Source organism: Neomonachus schauinslandi, chromosome 4 (assembly GCF_002201575.2).
Source record: "Neomonachus schauinslandi chromosome 4, ASM220157v2, whole genome shotgun sequence".
NCBI classification, from domain to species: domain Eukaryota; kingdom Metazoa; phylum Chordata; class Mammalia; order Carnivora; family Phocidae; genus Neomonachus; species Neomonachus schauinslandi.
The window spans coordinates 176,410,438-176,430,304 of record NC_058406.1 but is presented as its reverse complement, the minus strand read 5'-3'; the positions used below and the strand labels follow the sequence as shown (position 1 = coordinate 176,430,304).

The 19,867-nt window shown below is 37.2% G+C and overlaps 1 protein-coding gene across 4 annotated transcripts in view; it reads left to right on the top strand.

The window, feature by feature from the left end:
• The window catches only part of CYRIB (CYFIP related Rac1 interactor B), a 146,270-nt gene that overhangs the window by 99,167 nt on the left and 27,236 nt on the right, over positions 1 to 19,867 (top strand). For 3 of the 4 annotated variants that reach the window (XM_021688460.1, XM_021688462.2, XM_021688461.2), the window contains one exon: positions 14,237 to 14,319. In XM_021688460.1, the coding sequence (XP_021544135.1) occupies positions 14,247 to 14,319 (73 nt within the window). In that variant the 5' untranslated portion in view covers positions 14,237 to 14,246. Of the gene's footprint in view, positions 1 to 13,240; positions 13,324 to 14,236; positions 14,320 to 19,867 lie in introns of all 4 variants that reach the window. The other variant, XM_021688463.1, reaches the window with a different exon arrangement.

The window sequence follows — 19,867 nt, the reverse complement described above, 5'->3', positions numbered from 1 at the left end:
CATGACAGTCTGATGTGATACTAATTTATGATGGTTCACTCCCATTTAAGGGGTAGTATTGGTCTCCTAATTTATTGTATTTATTGTACACGGCCAGGCATCTTAGTGAGTCTTTTATTTAAAATAGTGTAAATAAGGTTTTTCATTTTAACATACTAGATCTAAGTGTATCCACTAGATGTCAGCATTAGGAGAGATGCAGTGTAACATATGTAGAGTCATGGCCAGAAGCAATATGAGAGATTCAGTCTAACAAGTACTGACTTGGGTAAAGTCACATATTTTGTGGGAGAATCAAGACTAGAAATCAAGTCTCCCAATTTCCATTCTATTGTTTGTTTATGTTACATTTCTTTAAGACCGGTAACTGATCTCCATGTGATTACTACGCTAATATATTGCTCTTGGCATCTGCTAGGGATTTATGGTGAGATTTTAATACTTCTGTGGTGGTGCTATGCCTAGGCACCCAGTAGTACCTGAATCCTACTGCTTCTCCTCTACATTGTGCAAAGGAAGGAAGATCAAAGGATCACTTTATTAATAGTATCTGATGATGATAGATCAGATACTGTGGGTAAGGTTAAGGATTAAGCTACTCTCTGAAACTTCTTCTGTATCAGTTAGATTTCAACCAAGATAGCAGAAACCTTGCTAGGTATTTTTAAGAAGGGATTTAACATGTGGATTTATTTACACAAATGTTGGAAGCCTGAGCAAAAAAAGGATGCTGAATGTGCATGTTTTTACTCACAACACTGCTGACATTAATTCTGAACTATTTTCCAACACCTGTACCTAATGTGTGGGGCTTTTTTTCCCATACCAATCAATTCCCCAACTCTCCAGACACCAACTGGGTATCCTACAATTCATTTTGATGCTGACTCTAACTATGTAGAGTTGGTGCACAGACCTCACAGGTGAAGGGCTTAGTCCCACAAGACTCCCCTCCACTCCAGATGCCATTCACAGGTCCCAGGCCTCCTGTACTCCTGACCATCCAGCTGTGAAGGGGCGGGGCTTGTTCCCCATGACTCCTTCCTCAGGTTTGATAATCTGCTGTAATGGCTCATAGAACTCAGAGAAACACGTACTTACACTAGTACCAGTTTATTATAAAGGATTTTATAAAGGGTACAAATGAACAGCCAGATGAAGAGGTACATAGAGTGAGGTCCGAAAATGTCCTGAGCATAGGGGCTTCTGTCCCCATGGAGTTGGGGTGTGTTTCCTTCCCAGCATGTGGTGGATGCATTTACCAATCTGGAATTTCCTCAGACTCCATCATTTAGGGGTTTTTATGGAGGTCCCATTATATAGGCATGACCGATTATAAATCATTGGCCATTGGTGATCAATCTGCAGTCCCTCTCCCCTCGCCAGAGGTCAGGAGGTAGGGCTGAAATCTAAGTGTGCCTTGGTCTTTCTGGCAACCAGCCCTCATCTTGAAGCTATCTAGGGGACTCATTAAAATATGCTCCTGTCACCCAGCAAATTCCAAAGGATTTAGGAGCTCTGGGTTAGGCATGGGGGTGGGGGTGGGATAAAGACCAAATACATACACTGTTCTATCACATGAGGTAACTAAAATATTAATGGTAACCACAGGAAGCAACTTTTCACTTCTAGAGCTGGGGGGAAAGAAGGGAAAAGGTAGGTTAGGCAGAATTTAGGAGCTCGAAGGAAGAAGTCTAGAAGATTGGAAGCTCAGACCTCTGGAGGGGCAGGCACTGCAGTGCTGCTTGGCATTCCCCAGGAGCTGGAGCCTAGAGGCATAGCAAACTTTTGTTTGTTTTCTCAGATTTTAGGGGCACGTGGGTGGCTCAGTTGCTTAAGTGACTGCCTTCAGCTCAGGTCATGATCTCAGGATCCTGGGATCGAGCCCCACATCGGGCTCCCCGCTCAGTGGGGAGCCTGCTTCTTTCTCTCCCTCTGCCCCTCCCCCGCTTGTGCTCTTTTTCTCTCTCTCTCTGTAGAATAAATAAAATCTTTTTTTTCCCTAGAGATAGAGCATGTGCGAATGGGGGGGAGGAGCAGAGGGAGAGAGACAAGCAACCTTCTGTGCTGAACGCAGAACCCAATGCAGGGCCCAGTCCCACGACCCCGAGATCATGACCTGAGCTGAAATTAAGAGTCCGACGCCCAATCGACTGAGCAACCCCAGGCGCCCCCAGATAGATAGCTTTTGATGACAGGAAATGCTGACAGGACTTGAAAAACAGAGACCTTTTTTTTTTTTTCTAAGTTTTATTTATTTAAGTAATCTCTACACTCACCGTGGGGCTTGAACTTACAACCCTGAGATCAAGAGTCACAGGCTCTTCCAACTGAGTCAGCCAGAAGCCCCCAAAGAGGGACCTTCTTTCTTCCCACCTTCCAATTTCCTTGTAGTTGGTGGGGCCCAGTGAGAAGCCAGCTGACAAAGTAGTCTAGGAGATACACTCTTCAGCGTCTTAGTCCTAGCATTAAAAGGAGATTACAGAACGATGGGCTTGGTGGTGAGCGTTAGTAGGTAAATAACTGTCACAGTCTACCTTTTTGACCACACAGTATTCATTTATCTTTTTTAAGTACAGTGCCACCATTTTCATGCTTCCTTTTAGAATTCTAGTACTTGGATAGTGCATGCTCAGATGGTCTTAGAATCTCAGAGGGGATACTCAGTCTACTTATTTTACCAAATGCCATGGAACCAGGAATGGGGAGAGAGTTGAAGTCCTGGGAGCTTAGATTCTGCTTAAACATGTTTACCACATAAAGATCAGAAAACAGGAGGGGCAAGAGGAAAAGGGAAATCTTGGTTATGCCATTTATTGAACAAATATCTGTTGCCCAGTCGTCGTCATTGTGCTAGAACAAAGATTCTGTTTAGCAGCTTCTCTTGTTGGGAAGGAAGGGGGAAGAAAGAATTGAAGATGAAGGTACAAGAAGGTTAGGGTGTGATGTGCATGTGTACGGCAGTCAATGGGGCAGATAGTGCAGTGTCAGGATAATTATTATAGATGCTTTATTGGTAGGCCAGCTTGAGTTGGTTATTTCTCTCCATTATAAATGGCACTCAGCTAACCATTGGAGGTTTCCCACTTCGTGCACAAAGTTGGTATGTTTAGTACAATCAACCGCTATGTTTCTAAAGTAAGTTGTAGCCATGTCAGAAGCTAAGAAGGAATTGTGATTATACCTTTCCTTTAAATTATTGTGTACCTGATTCTTCAAATAAAAGAAATGCCACTGGATTTCACCTATTTACAGTTCTTAAATGAATTCAGTAGGTATTTATTGGATATTTACTTTGTACCACTTTGAAGATTTACTTTGTGTGCTTGTATCAGAGGTGCATCAAATACATATTTGGCCAATTAAGTCAATATTCAGCTAAAGCCAAAGCCAAAAATCATCATAGAATACACTTCTGGGATATATTAATCAGAAACTTTATTGAAATGTAATTATTACAATGTTATTAATTTGAACAGTCAGATTTTAGAAGTTTGACGTACTGAAAATAGTTTCTTGTACTACTGTCAGCTGCTTGATGACTCCTGGAGTCACTCTGCTGTTTATTTGCAATCTTAAATCAGCATTTGCTTTCAAATGGTGATGATGTAGTTTCATAGAAGTAGTTCTATAAACAAGACTTTGTGCAGTGTTTGAAGGGGATGGTGCCTGAATATTTTTAGAAGCAGATGTGCTAAGTGAGATTGTTGATACCATTTGAATTTTTTTGAAGTTTCTTCTATTTTAGCTTATACTTGCTGCTTTATGGAATCACTTGAGAAATGTTTATCCTTAATAAACCTTAGATCTAGAAATATGGCATTAGAGTTTTGTAACTGGCTTGCAGGATAGCAAAACTGAATTTCTGCCTGCCTTTCAACTTTGCATTCACCTAATCGCAACATTTGCTATATAGTGGATTGATTAGAAGGATCATTCTAGCATATGTCCTATAGTATTTTTGTAATTACTCTCTAAGAGCCTGCTAACTTAGTTATTTTTTCAGCAGGTTCTGGTAGGTGAAGTACTTTGTTTGAAAGAACCATTCCTTATTAGTAATTTTGTTTCTGTTGGCATTGTTATTCAGAGTGCAATATTAATTTTTTTAATATTAAAGTAGATTTTTTAACATGTACTTAGCTGCTTGATTGAGTATATGACAAAGCAGTTCCAGAATCTCTGGTATATCTGGTGGTTTGTTTTTGGAGAGTTCTGAAAGTGATTCACTATATCTTTGCTTATGCAAAATATATTTTGTTATATTACGTTGTGTCATAATTAGTTTCTGAACACACAGCTGAAGAGTGTGAACAAAGCTTAAGCTTGTGATTTCCTCAGCTACTCTTGGCCTTCATCATGTGTGTTCCATTGTCATTGTAAATTGAATCATATTTGTCATTACTGACTTTCCATTCTGTTAATATTTCTTCAGATTCATGATACATGTTGTATGAGAACCAGAAATTTCTTGGCAGACAAGTAAAGCAGAAGTGTGGTTGAATTCTCCATTAACCCACCATCTTGTCCATTTTAAAGGCTTCCCGTTGCTTCTGCAGGTCTAAATGTCTGATAATACAGAGAAATATCATTTAATTTTAAGTAATGTTTTTATGCACAACAATATAATTCAGCAATATTTTATGGTAATATGTTTTCTGGAAGACCTTTTTGCCTAGAATTTAGAGCTTGGGTAAAGTCAAGAAGTTCTTTGTCTTCAACACTAAAAATGGTTGGGAGGGGCGCCTGGGTGGCTCAGTCGGTTGAGTGTCTGCCTTCGGCTCAGGTCATGGTCCTGGGATCCTAGGATCAAGTCCACGTTGGGGTCCTTGTTCAGCGGGGAGCCTGCTTCTCCCTCTGTTGCTCCCCCCTGCTTGTGTTCTCTCTCTCTCTCTGTCAAATAAATAAATGGAATCTTAAAAAAAAAAAAAAAGAGCATGGCTCATACATTCCAACTTCAAAAAAATATAAAAATGGTTGGCAGTTTTTAGTCACCGTTTCGATAAGTTTTTTTCACACACACATTTTTAGTCACTGTAGATTGGAAGGTAGGGCTTTGTAAAGCATTCTTCTAAAATCTGTTGTTGTGAAGTTTTTTTAAAAAGAACAAGGTATGTTTTCCAGTATCTCCTTTTCTCTAACACTTCATCATATTTCTTTGAGTTCTTTATTCTGTTACCCGGGTTGAAGATGATACGGATGTTGGCTTGTTATTGGAGTTCTCCGTATAAAATTTTGATAGCACAGGATCAACGCTCTGTTTTTAATTCTTTCTCAGATTTGAAGAATTCCCAAATAGGGCTTTTGGGGGAAGACTTATGGTCTAAAGGAAACTAAATAAACTTAAACCCACATTTCCAAGCTTTTTTTTTTAAATGTTATGAATGCTGTTCAGTTTTACAAAGATCAGAATTATGATGTAGGCTAGTCTCCATTCTTACTTTGGAGCCATATTTATGGCTGTAGAAGGATATTATGTTCTTGCTTAGTTAGGTGGGCATACTGTAGACTTTCGTGATATTCATATTTTCTGTCACTTTATTTCTCTAATTATTTAATATTTCAAAAATTTTTACTCATAAGAGTAAATTTTTACTCATAAGAGTAAATTTTGCTCATAAGACTACTGGCTTTTACTGAGTGAGTGAGAGAGAGTCTCTTCATTGATCTGACTGGGAAAACATGCACGCTTTCTAAATTCTCAGGCCTTTTTTTTTTTTTAATTCAATTTTCAATTGTCAATATTTATTTTCATTTTTCCTCCCCCCCCCTTCTTGGAACACTTCTATAAAACTTCACAGATTTTTGTTTTCTGTATTTTCAATCATTTGTTTATTGAGTCAATATTTATGACTACCTAGTACATCCCCAAGCATTGTTTCAGGTGCTGGGGATAGAGTGCTGTACAAAATAGAGTCCCTGCCTTCTTAAAAGTTTACCTTGCAGTGGCAGACACAAATAGATAAAGGTACAAATATGTTTAAGATGGTGATAACCATCAGTTTGAGAAGAGGAAAGAGGAAGAGATTTTTTTACAGGCGGATTAGTCAAGGAAGCCCTCTCTGAGGTGGTCTGATTGAAGCTGTGAGCTCAGTAGCTTGCCATTTGAAGGTCTGTGACACAGCATTCCAGGCTAGGGAAAAAGCAGGTACAGAGGCTCCAAGGAGAGAGAAACCTTGCTTTGTTAGAGAAACTGCAACAGGCTGTTGTGTAGAATGGTGGGAGATTGAGGCCAAAGTGAGTAAGAGACAGATTATGTAGGGTTTTGTAGGTAAGACCTGGTAAGAAGTCTGGATTTTATTTGAGTGCATCTGTAAGCCATTGCATGTTTTTGAGCAGAAAAAGAATGTGATTGATTTTTATTTTTAAGAGATTGCTTTGCTTCTTGTAATAAAAAGACATTATGATAGGAAGCAAAAGTAGAAACAGTTAGGAGGCTTTCGAAGTAATCCCGGAAAGAAATGATGGTGGCAGGAACAAGACTGGTGTAGCAGTGAAGGAAGTGAGATGGGGTGTCTTTTAAGCTAATGAGAAAAGTGTATTGAGGAGGAGGAGAAAATGTCAGTTAATGTCAGATGCTCCTGAAAGGGGAAGTAAGGTGAGGACTTGAGAATTGACCATTGGAGTTAGCAACGGGGAGGTTATTTGATGACCTTGCCAGAACAATTTTGATGGTGTAGGGTTGGAAAAAGCCTGGTTGGAGAGGAATAAAAGACAATGAGTATAAGCAACTCTTCGTAAGGAATTTTGCTGCAAAGAGAAGCAGGCAATAGGGTGGGAACTGGTGAGGGAAATACAATCAGGGAAAGTTTTTGTTTTGTTTAAGATGGAAGAAGTAACTGTGGATGCCAAAGGGAAAGATATGGAAAAAGAACAGACATAAAGTAGAAAAGAAACTCTGGAGAATGGATTGTTCTAAATGTCAGATGAAGAGGGGCACCTGGGTGGCTCAGTTGTTGGGCGTCTGCCTTCGGCTCGGGTCATGATCCCAGGGTCCTGGGATCATGATCCCATGATCCCATCGGGCTCCTTGCTCAGCGGGAGACCTGCTTCTCCCTCTCCCACTGCGCCCCCCGCCCCCTGCTTGTGTTCCTCTCTCGCTGTGTCTCTCTCTGTCAGATAAATGAATAAAATCTTAAAAAAAAAAAAAAAAAGTCAGATGAAGAAAGTATTTCAGGAAGGAGTGAGTGATAAACTGGGTCAAAGGCTATTAAGAGATCCAGTAAGTTGAAGTGTGAAAATTGCCCTTTGGAGTTAGCCAGATGTAGGTTTTGGTGATCTTGACAGGGACCAGCTTCATCGTATTGGTGGGAATAAAAGCCAGATTGGAACAAATTGAAAGAATGGGAAGTAAAAAGTAGAAATAGGGGCACCTGGGTGGCTCAGTCGTTAAGTGTCTGCCTTCCGCTCAGGTCATGATCCGAGGGTCCTGGGATCGAGCCCTGCATTGGGCTCCCTGCTCTGCGGGAAGCCTGCATCTCCCTCGCCCACTCCCCCTGTTTATGTTCCCTCTCTCGCTGTCTCTCTCTGTCAAATAAATAAATAAAATCTTAAAAAAAAAAAAAAAGAAATAAAACAGGCAACTTAGATGACAAGTTCTTGCTGTAAAGAGGATAGGCCAGATGGTCTACGGAAGACATGAAGCCTTTGAGTAGGAGAACCAGGTCTCAGGAACAGGTGCAGAGGGCAGACTAAGTGGTTACGGATGAAGAAAGGGTAGAAAGAACAATAAATGACTTTCTTCCTCTCTTTCTTTCTTTCTTTCTTTCTTTCTTTCTTTTTGTAAACAATGTAGTGAGGTCATTTCTTGCATGTGAGGATGGAGGATAGATTGTTAGAGGTGTGAGGAGATTAAAAGTAAAGAAAGCCTTGTGAAATGGTCACCTGGTGAAGTAGGAGAGTAGACTGATTGGAGATGCATAGTAGGATTGTGTGGCAGAACTGAGGATGCACTTCGTGTTAGCGGCCATATGTTTAAAGTAGTGGTTCTTAACTGGGGCACTTTTGCTCCCTAGGAGATACTTGACAATATCTGGAGGCACTGTTGGTTGTCACAGCTGGGTGCTGGGGTGATACCAGGTATCTAGTGGATAGAGGCCTGGAATGCTCAACATCCTACAGTGCCCAGGACAGTCCCCACAACAGATTATATGGGTCAAATGTTAGTAATGCCAAGTTTAAGAAACCCTCATTTATAGGGAAGCTAATCGGTTTATTTGAGTTTTTCCTTTTTCTCATCCCCCACCCAGAAATATTAAGTTTATAAACTGGATATGAAGCAAACTGACAAACAAATAGTAATTCAGATTATGTTAAGTATGCTGAAGGAGGAAGTTGGATGATGTGATCGAAGATAATGAGGTAGGGATAACGACTATGGATAAGGTTGGCAGACAGAGCCTGTCTGAAGAGGGGGCATTAAGGTGGGGCCTGAAGAATTAAAAAAGGCCAGCCATGGGAAAATCTTGGGGACTAGCATTCTAGGCAGAGCTCAAAAGGGTAAATGAAATTGCAGCATTTCTTAGGAATTTTCTAAAAAGGGAGTAAATAGTATATTAACTGTAACGTATAGTTGTGTTTCTCTTGGCTTCTTTTATTCTAATTAAAGAAGCTTCTTTTGGGAAAATGGTCCAATGTATTTATTAAGTGCCTTTTGTGAGCTCAAAAATACATTCCACAGACTCCAGGCCAGGAAGAGCAAGTACCTTTCCAGATAACTCACCAACTTTGAAACAAACATGTAACATAAGAACTCACAGTCACGAAATTTTACCAGAAATACTGTGAACACTTGAAGTGACCTATATCTGGTTTTTGTGTGTCACATTTCTTCTTAGCTTATTTAGTAGATATTTATAATATTTAGTTTAATCCAAAGGTTACAATAAAATAATTTGAAAGAGAATCTTTAGATTTTTCTTTCTAAATTCAGATTGTAAGACCGTTTATTATTCTAAATTATAATATTTATTACTTGCTTTGAAATAGTGCCTCTAAAATATAAAAAGCATTTTAGCCCAAGTTTTATATAATCTGAAAACCCTTTTATATGTCTTAGTGTCTTTTGTATCACATTCATTAATCTGAAACTTAGAAATGTTATTAGTCAGAACTTTTTTAGATGTAAATGACAGAAACCCACCTCAACTAAACAGGTAAAAAGGAAATTGGTTGAAATAAACTAGGCTATCTTATTTTTTATTTTTTTAAAGATTTTATTTATTTATTTGATAGAGAGAGACACAGCGAGAGAGGGAACACAAGCAGGGGGAGTGGGAGCGGGAGAAGCAGGCCTCCCGCCGAGCAGGGAGCCCGTTGCGGGGCTCGATCCCAGGGCCCTGGGATTATGACCTGAGCCGAAGGCAGACACTTAACGACTGAGCCACCCAGGCGCCCCTAAACTAGGCTATCTTAAAGCCGGAGAAAAATCTAGCAACTAAACTGAGGGAAATGGCAGCTAGAATTCAGGAACAAATGGAATTAGAAATTAGTGACTTTAGGACACTTGGTCTAAAGCATGCTGGCTTTATCCTTTTGTGACAGGCTGGCTTCCTCTATGGCAGGAAATATGGCTGCCATATATCCTGAAGCCTCCCGTTCCTTGCATTCTGCTACTGGGAACAGATCCTCTAACATAGCCATAGCAATAGCAGCAAATAGATTGCCAAGCATGGTTACTAAATGTTTTGCTTCTGTTAACCCATTTAATGATTTTATGAACCCTTTGCAGTGGATATTAATGTTATGAACAATTTACAGATGAGGCATAAGGAAATTAAGAAACCTGACTGTAGTTGCAGGGTTTAGTGACAGAGCTGGGGTTTGAACCCCAGGCAGTCTGGTACTTACCAGACCTGACAGCTACCATATCGTATTCTTTGAAATCAGAGGATGGAGAGGTCTTGTTTGTTTGTTCTGGTTTTGGCTAAAGAGTTAAACTATGTAAGAGAGGGATATGGTTTTGATTTATTTGTTTACCCTCATTAAAAAGATACAACTGATGATATAACTAACTGTTGAACTGTGTTCAGATCTTTGAAAAATTCCGTGAGTTATTTATTTATTTAAGGAATCTGTACACCCAACATGGGGCTTCAACTCCTAACCCTGAGGTCAAGAGTCTAATGCTCCTCCGACTGAGCCACCCTAGCACCCTGAATTCCGTGAGTTTTTGTTCAAAGAGACACGCATAGTGTGGTTTGCCTACATAGATCTTTCTTGAGTGCTCTATGGTAAAGAAAGTTTCTGCATTGGACCCCAGTTGTACTCCATTCAATGGTTCTCAACCAGGGATCATTCCCCCTGGGACATTTGATAATATCTTGAGTCATTTTTGGTTGTCAAAACTTGTGTGTTGGATTACTGGTGGCCTCTAGTACATATTAGGCCGAGGATGTTGCTAAAGGTCCTACCGTGTGAGACAGACCTCTCTCCACAAAAGAATTATCCTGCCCCAGATGTTAATAGTACTGAGGTTGAGAAACCTGTACTAGATAAGCTGGGCCACTTTCGATTTAAGTGTCTGGGTTTGGGATGAAGAGATAAATTCTAAATTTTTGAGTACTTGTTGAGGGGATTAAGGTCACATTAGGCTAGGGTACCTTGAAAGAAGGACCAAATAGTGGAAGAAGTTTACGGAGGGGGTGTAGGAAAATGGAGCAGACAGACTTGGCCAATTTTGAACATTTTCCTTGAGGATCGACTGTATGCATACAAGTAAAAAGGTAAGGAAACCTAATCTCCCTTCCTCCTGTACCTGATGATGATATCATAGGACTAATTTTAGGATAGCATTTCAGCAATATTCTTGACAAAAATGGGGAAACATTGGCTTTGTCATTTACTCTGATTTATGATACTGGTTTATATTAAAGAAGTAGAGCTATTACAATTTTTTTAAAAGTGATTTTGTAATTTTAGGGTTGTAGTTACAATAGCCAACATTTACTGCATGCTTTCTGTGTGCCAGACACTGTGCTAATAAGTTAGAGTTTAATCTCATCGAACTCTCCTAATAACCCTTTAAAATAGTTTCTATGGTATGTATATTTTACCGATGAAGAAAATGAGTCCCAGAAAGGTAAACTAGCATCCTCAAGGTCCAACAGCTTGTCAGCTAGAGGTGGAATTCTGGTTTGATTCCATAGAAGTACACTCTTTAACACCAGATGATGTGCTGCCTTTTTCCTCTTAAAGACAATTTCAGTCCTTTCTTGTGCTTATTTTCCAACTGTAGTTGAAATTTTGATACCATTAGGTAATTCTTTGTATATTTGGTCTCAGTTCTTGCTCGTAAAGGAATTTATGTATGTTTGGAAACAGATATTCCATGTATATGTGAAAGCTTTTAAAAATTAAAGCTGTGAAATACTCTATTTCCAAATGGTTCCAAAGGGAAAAAAACAACTCTTGAATAAATTTGGTAACCAGTTTGAGGTCTTATTTGGGTGTGATGATTTTGGGAAAATGCTTATATTTTCCCTGTATACAAAAGCCTAGAATTAAACTTTTTACAGTGTATAAGATAATTAAGATGAAGTATTTCCCTCTTAGTTTTACTCTGTTTATCCATCTGTGTAAGACATTGTACAAAATCTTCCCAGTGAAATTCTGTGTAATAAGGATTTTAATACCAAAAATAAGATAGATTCTGACCTCTCGCATTGGAGGAATAATACTGTTTTAAAAGAGAGAGGAGTTTTCAGTGTTTATCATTTGTGAATAAATTTAACATTTGTGAATTTAGCATTTGTGAATAAATTTTAACATTTTCTAAGAAGTATGGTGTCAGTCCGCCACTCTTTGACCTATAAAGTAAATAACTGTTATGCATATACTATTACTTCCTCTTTGGGAAGCTCAAAGTTAGATAACGTATGCCACTGTCCAGGGCGTAGATGGAGGAAGGGAGGGGAATGGACAGCACAGATGGCCAGAAGTCCTAACTCTTTTCAGATTGTCTGTAATGGGGGTGAGTAATAAGGTGTCTTCTTTCACTGATAAAAAATATTTTTACTTTTATGTTTTGTTTCATTTATATTTGCTTAGCAGTTCCATATTTGGAGAAAACAATTGAAACTGGGAGAGGGGAAGGTGTGGTGTGCCTGTGCTCTCATAGTCTGCCTTCCCTGTAGTTACTGCCACTTCACAGTTTGAGCCTGGTTTCCTGGATGTTCCTGACACCTCCTTCCACCTTCATCCTCACTGATTCATGGCAAATTTGGGGGCAAGATTTATGCCAATGCCTTAATTTTTACTGTTTTTCCTCTGCAAACTTACTAAGTTATGGTGATTGCTGGCTCCCTTTTGCTTGTTTGCTGTGTTAACTTCCAAGTTATATATTTTGTATGTTTGTATATAGTTGATATTGTTGAATTATCAGTCTTTGACTTAAATAATGAAAAATCTGATTAATTTTAGGAGTATAGAAGATGTAAGAAACACTGGTTTATGTGTGGTAAAACTTTTAAAATGGGTCATCAATTGATAATTCCCTTCAGTCTTTAATGGTTAAATGTGGTTTGAATACTGTCTTCCTAGTATTCCCAATAGGGTTTGATTCTCCAGGGTTTGATTCTGCAAGGAGGAAAATATCCCTATTACTTAAAAATAATAGTTTCAGTTTTTACTTATTTGAGAGATCTATTTTTGATGTTTATTTAAGTTGAGAATATATGCCTCAAACATTTTATTTTTATTTATTTATTTATTTTTATTTTTTTTAAAGATTTTATTTATTTATTTACTTGAGAGAGAGAGAGAGAGAGAGAGAGAGAGAGAGAGAGAGAAACAGCATGAAAGCGGAGAGGGTCAGAGGGAGAAGCAGGCTCTCCGCCGAGCCGGGAGCCCGATGCGGGACTCGATCCAGGGACTCCGGGATCATGACCTGAGCCGAAGGCAGTCGCTTAACCAACTGAGCCACCCAGGCGCCCTATGCCTCAAACATTTTAAAGGAGTAACACTAGCATAGATATTAATCAAATGTAAATATTGCAAGTTGTATGTAAAAATATAATCTTTTTTTCAGTCTTGCTTTATGTAACTTTTTTGATATGTGGAAAAGAGGGAAAGGGCTCTAAACTCAGAGCCAAATGTGCTTTTGTTGTTCCAAATTTTCAATGCCAGAAGTATATAAACCTGCACCTGTTGGTAATTATGAGCAAGCCAGCCTTTGCCGAATCCCAGGCCTCTGCTTAAAATTTTTTTTACTGGAACTAAATGATGTTGCCATTTTTATTTTTAGGTTTGCTGGCATGGGTAATCTCATTAAGGTGCTAACCAGGGACATAGACCACAATGCAGCACATTTTTTCTTGGACTTTGAAAGTAAGTCTCTTTAGCCCTTCACAGCTGGTGCATAATGGTAAAGGTGAAAGATGGTCACACCACAGTGAAGGCTGGCCCAAATATTTGTTAATAAAATATGGGGATCAAACAAAGTTTGCATGATTTTTTTCTTAATCATAGGCAAACATCACCATCATATGTATAATTCTTTAGTTTTTCATTTGCTAAAATCATGTTGAGTCTGTAGCCAGTGCTGTCCTTTCATTAGTCCATGAAACAAGCAGCCTTATGATGAACATTCTAATAGTATGCCTTGGTGACTGCGCCCAGCAATGTGTTTGCTCACAATCCTATGATAATCTTACAGAAAATCAGTATGGTGCTGCATATCCAGAATCAATACTTTAAACAACTTCCACAAATATATTAATAATCCAAATTTGGTTAGAAATATATGCTTTATTGAATGGCATACAGGAAGTAAGTTAAATATTCTGCTATGTTAAGATGAAATGCAAAGGTGAGCTGTGGCCAAAACTCCTAATATTTGGCTTTGAAATAAATTTTTGTTTCAGTGCAATATTAAGCAAGATGACATGTGAATAATTCTTGGATAAGAAATCTCTTTTTCAGAATACTAGCACTATTGGAATACTTAAAGAATTTTTCATTATAAGGCCATTAATGAAACTTGTCTTGGGAGAATTTTGAGAAGAATTAGAGCAACAGTTGTGCCATTGTGTACAGGAAAACCACATTTCACCTCTAGGTCCTACATACCAACACCTTGAGAACCCGGTTTGCTGTCTGCCAGAGCACAGTCTGGGTAACCTGAAGGACGAATTCATGGCCTAATGAACATTTTCCCTGTTACTATTTTTTAAAAAAATAAATTTCAGATGTTCTTTTTTATAAAGGGATATTTTCTCTTTTCTTATTCTTGTCTTGACAGGTACCTTAACATGGGGAATCTTCTTAAAGTTTTGACATGCACAGACCTTGAGCAGGGGCCAAATTTTTTCCTTGATTTTGAAAGTGAGAAGATGATTTTATATCTATTTCTCTTTGCCTGCAGTAGACTGCGTTTGTCTTGCACTAAATGAATGTTTCCACTTTGCCATCTTTTTAACTGCTTTGCATGACTGAGCTATGAATTGTTTGAGTAAAATTTCTGGTGCCTTCTAGAACTGGAAGTCAAGATTTTATAGATTAAATTGTGATAAAATGTTTTTACTTGAATTTTTGTAAGAGAGTCTTATCTCCTAGTTGGACGTTATTTTATAATTGGAGATACTCTAGTGAAAACATTTTTATGAAAAAATTTTGGTGGAAAGGACAAATGCTACCTTGGGATTTGTTAATAGAAGCAATATTTGGGGGGAAATTTATTGCAGTTGAGAAAAATTGACTAGACGTTACTCTATATCTTGAAGTATTTTAAATACAAATCTGTTCATGAAGGCCATTCAAAGCTCAGTAATTTGGGCATAATATTAAAAGGTAAGTGTGAACCTTAATTATTTAATCTTTACAGATAATTAATTTGAAAAGTTAAATTCATTATGTATGTATTTCAGGAATCCTTTTTTTTTTCTAACTCTAAATAAAAAGAAAAATAATGGGTTCACAGACCTTTAAGTAATTTGCCTTCTGTTTGTTTTATGTTGCATGACCTATTGTAATATGGTCTAAGAGTGGCAGGTAAGTGTCATTGACCCCTGTGCATGTTGGAAAGCTTTTGCTTTTTGGCTGTCTGTATTGCTTTAGCTTATCTGGTTGTCAAATTGAGAACAATGATATTAAATTGGTTGTTTCACTGTGAATGTGCTATTTTAACTGATCATTATTAGAAAATTGTTAGGAAAGGGTGAAGAGATAGAAGTTTATAAGTTGTGTGATCCCGTGCATTTTTATCTGAGATTAAAACATTTGAACAGATTTTTAAATTCTTAAAATTTAAGACCTTTTCTGGTTTTAAAAACAAAATAAACAAATCCCTTAAAATCTATCCCCAGTGAGTCATTGCATTTTCCATCAACTTCAGTTTATGTGGTATTATACAATTCATTCTATTTTATGAATAATTTCTATATTTTTTCTTTAAACCAGGACAGTTCATATGAATCTGTTTGTAGCTTATCTCCATTTTATGGAATAATTTGTGGTCTCTGATTTTTTTTTTAATTTATTACATTCCTAAAATGGTCTGTTACAGTTTGGGTCCTGTGTACAGGCTAGCAAAGAAGAGTAATGTGAATATCAGGACCATATTAAATTGTTGGGTTTTTAGGGGAAGGTGTTATTAAATGAATGTTAGTTTTCTTGACCCTTCTCAACAATTTAACAGTGCCATTTTAAGTGCATGTTCAGCATGAATTTTAATCAGCTTGGGGATGTTAAGCAGATTGCTGACTTGAAGATTCTTCTTTCAGATGAGGCAACTTACATTAGAGCTGTATTTTAGTTTATTTGCATCTGTTTCAAACTGGTCTTGTATATTTTTCTGCTATTCTGTCTCCTTTTTATTCTGTCTCAAATTCCTTACATTTGCAGAATCTTGGCTTTGATACAGTCAAGATCTTGTTCAAGACTTGGCACTTGATCTTTTTATAAACCTAGCATCATGTTGTGGTCAAGTGAGAAGCATGAATTTACTGTAGTATTTTAAATATTCTTTGGTCTTGGCTTTACAGTCTTTGGGGGTTTGAACCATTATCCTTAAAATTTAAATAGCTAATTTAGTGGCAGGAATAGGTTAAAATTGCTAACAACAACACCAATAACAACCAATAATGAAGAACTATACATGAAGTGTTAACTTATTGAAGGCAGATGTAAAGTAAAGGTGATATTTGTTGGCCTTATCAGCCAATGTAGAACTTTCAGTTTGACACTGGATATGCCATATACTTGGCCAGAGTTTGCCTGTTGTTACTTCTTACCTAGGTTTTTAAATGTTTTCTTTTGATTCCAACATTAGAGTTCTCTTAATCAGTTTTTATGTTTCATCTATTGCATATTTCCTTCTTTTTGAAAATATGCATTTGTAAAAGTTTATCTTATCATTAGACTACTTCAATGACTTTAGCCCAAGCATGGGTCCTGTCTTCAACAGCTGTATAGCAGACTAGGAATTGTCAATATAGTTGATTTGCCAGTTCCTTGTGATTGCTGAGAATAAAGCCACATTCTTTTATTAAGTAGCATATTTAATACTACATTGTTTGTTTCTGGTTGAAGAATAATATTCAGGTTACCAGAGTAATTTGGCTTTACCATTCCTTCATTCCTCTTTTTTTTTTTTGAAAATTTTTTATTTATTTGAGGGAGAGAGATAGTGACAGAGATAACGAGAGAGAACACAAGCAGGGAGGAGAGGGAGAAGCAGGCTCCCGCTGAGCAGGGAGCCCGACGTGTGGGGCTCAATCCCAGGACCCTGGGATCATGACCTGAGCCAAAGGCAACCGTTTAATGACTGAGCCACTCAGGCTCTCCTATTTCATTATTCTTAGTGGTTAAATCTAGCTCATTGTATCTCCATGATTGGGCAGCTAGAGAAATAATTTCATACAGATAGATATACTGGCATTTTGTATCAAGTTGTGTACAAAATAAGTATTTTTATGCATAAAAAACGTGATCTAATGGAATCCTGTAGTTTACAGAATGAAGATGTCTTTAAATCATGACTCCTTTAGTTTACATGCCTGTACATACATGGTTTTTCAGTTCAGTTCAACAGACATTTATGGCTTGCCTCCTGTATGCCAACCAGTAGATGCTGAGGATTCAGAGATAACGAAGATACAACACCTTCCTTTTGGGAGTTCTCAATATAGTAAGATAGAAACACAAACACATCCTTTACCATTCAAAGTGTGGATCACAGGGGATTAACTATACCTAGCAGTTAGTAGATGGGATATCATGGAAGACTTTCTGATGATAACCTTGGAGTTGGGTTGTGGAGGGTGAGTTAGAATGTTTCAGGGTAAGTTAGTGAAGGACATTGTTAGAAGGAAGGAACAGCATCTACAAAGCCCTTAAGGCATGAAATGACATTCTATGTTCAATGAAAATACTGTTATCTACTCTTGAGGTGTACTAGAAAAAGGGCCTTTTTCTTAAATTGTACCTATATGATAAGATTTTATTTTAAGAATAATGGTTCAACTAAGATATAAACCCAGAATTGCCCCATAAAATTTGACAGCAGTTATGCTAATAGCAGCATATAAAAAGCACTGAATTGGGGGCAGTATAGCCTCCTCTACTTTCTGGAATTTCTTATTTGATAATGACATTTATAGCTCATTCTAATGGCACATCTTTAGCCTGAATAACTACTGTATCTATTAGTCCATTAAATTGTGGTTCTTAGGAGAAGAGGCACTTCTATTTATTTTTATGTCCATTTCCAACCTGCGCAGTGCTTTGTAAATGATAGAAGTTCAGTATCTGTTAGTTAACTTGACTTATCTCCAGGTAGACCAGAATAGGAGAGTAAATAAAGGTGGTCATTTGTAAATGAGGGATGGAGTCTTACTTTCTCTGATTCTTTGTTAAAGTGCCTTTCCATTTAGTCATACATTCCCTCTAATTCTTGTGTCTTTTGTGTGACTTGTCCCCCGCAATCTTGTAAAACTATTGAGATTCACTCTTTTAGTCTAACTTTATTTTCCCATTTTACTTCTTGCATATTTTCAGTTGCTTTTGCCTTGTACTTTGAAATATCTTTATTCTGGTGGCATTTTCTTGTATTTATTTTTCTAAAATGATGGAGGATTATAGTCATACAGAGATAAAAATGCATAATAGTTTCCTTTAACTCATGCTGGAGGCGCATTTATATCTCTGTCTTCTCATTCATTCACCAAACACTTGTTATAGAAAATCTACTTGGGACGAGTTTACATCCTGTACAGTGTATGTGCTATACACTGAGGTCCCTGCCTCGATGAAACTTAGGGAGATAGATAGTAAATATTTACCGAATGAGTGAGTGCAAGACTAAAGCATAATAATAGCCCCTTATCACAATTGCAGTTTTTGTGTGACTTTCTTTTTGTTATTTTTTTTGTAGCTGATCTTTGCCCCCTTTTCTATTTTTTATAAAATTGTGTAAAATTCAGATTGAAATTTAGCAATTACTTTCAGTGACTCTTTAATAGAAAACCAGTATGAAATTGCAGTTATTTAATTTTACCTTCAAATAATAAGAGCAACTGAAACATGCCTTAATTTCCCTTGAACAGCTATTAAAACTAATCTTGATGAGTAATCACTACTCTTGTTCTAAGTAGTAGTTACTTTATTTTGCATTCAAATGAATGTCCTTTTGTCACCTGGTTAAGTGATAATTTTTTCTCCAAGTAATAAAATTTTTCATTCTTTGCCATGAAAAATCACAGTGACAAGTCTTGGTTGTATTATATGATACCATTTTTTGAAAAAAAATGCTTTATTTTATAATCTTTTCTCCCTCCCTAGTATTTCACCCCTTTGCATGACTTGCTCTCAGTAAAGTAGTGCTTATTACCTGTCTGCTACTTTCTGTTTGTCTTCATTTCTACAGCAGTCTTCAGCAGCTTTCAAAATTATAAATGTGACTTTCCTGTGACAGTCTAAAAATGTTTAATCAGTGTGGTGCTGGGTATTTTTTCCACCCTTAGGGGGAACTGGAATCTTCTCCTTTATTTTTAAATTTCTTGGTACTTACTAAACTTTTAATAATTATTAACCACTTCCAAGGTCTACTTAAAGCTACTTGATAATGTTTCTTCTGTATGTAAGTCTCAGTGTCACATTTTTCTGTTAACAGCTAGGTCACCACACCAAAAATACAGTTTAGTATTTTCAAACTTCACAAGTATCTTTTGATAAATAACAGTCAAAATATTGTCCTTTGTCATGAATTCCCACTTCATGAATTAAAACTATGATATGTGTCTACTATTGATGTTATGTCTGTAGTTTCACAATTCCATATGAAAAAGTATAAAACTGCTGTTTTGCATGTTAAAAAAGTACTTTTCTCTATTGCATCTGGTGTAAGTATAAAAGTTATGAGGTGTACTTTTTTTTAGTGTGTGTCTTTTAGTTTGGAGAATATGGTCTGGCTAAATGTGAGAAATTATTACTGGTAAATGACAAACCCTGATTTTTAAAAAATCATTTAGCTTCAGTATCAATATTTGCTTCTAGTAATACCTTTATGGCTTTGGACACAGAGTATTTTTAATTTGGCTCCTCTTGTGTAATTATTTTGTCTAGAGTATTTTTATTAAAAAAATAGATTTCTGAAAGGAGATTTGGAAAATAAGGGAACAGATACAAGAACACAAATTCTTAAGTTGGCTTTGCACATGAATGTTATCTGTTGTTTCCATAGTACTGTTTAAGTATGTTGAAGTTAAAATTTGGTACTCTGTTGATTTTTTAAAAACTGGTATATTTTTTACTAGTTTGCAGCTTTAATAGGTGGAATTGAATTATGACTTGCCCTATGTGCGAAATAAAGTTACAGTTCTTAGGCATCTGGACTCCTAGTTTCATGTGTGAACTAAGTTTAAATTTTCAAAGG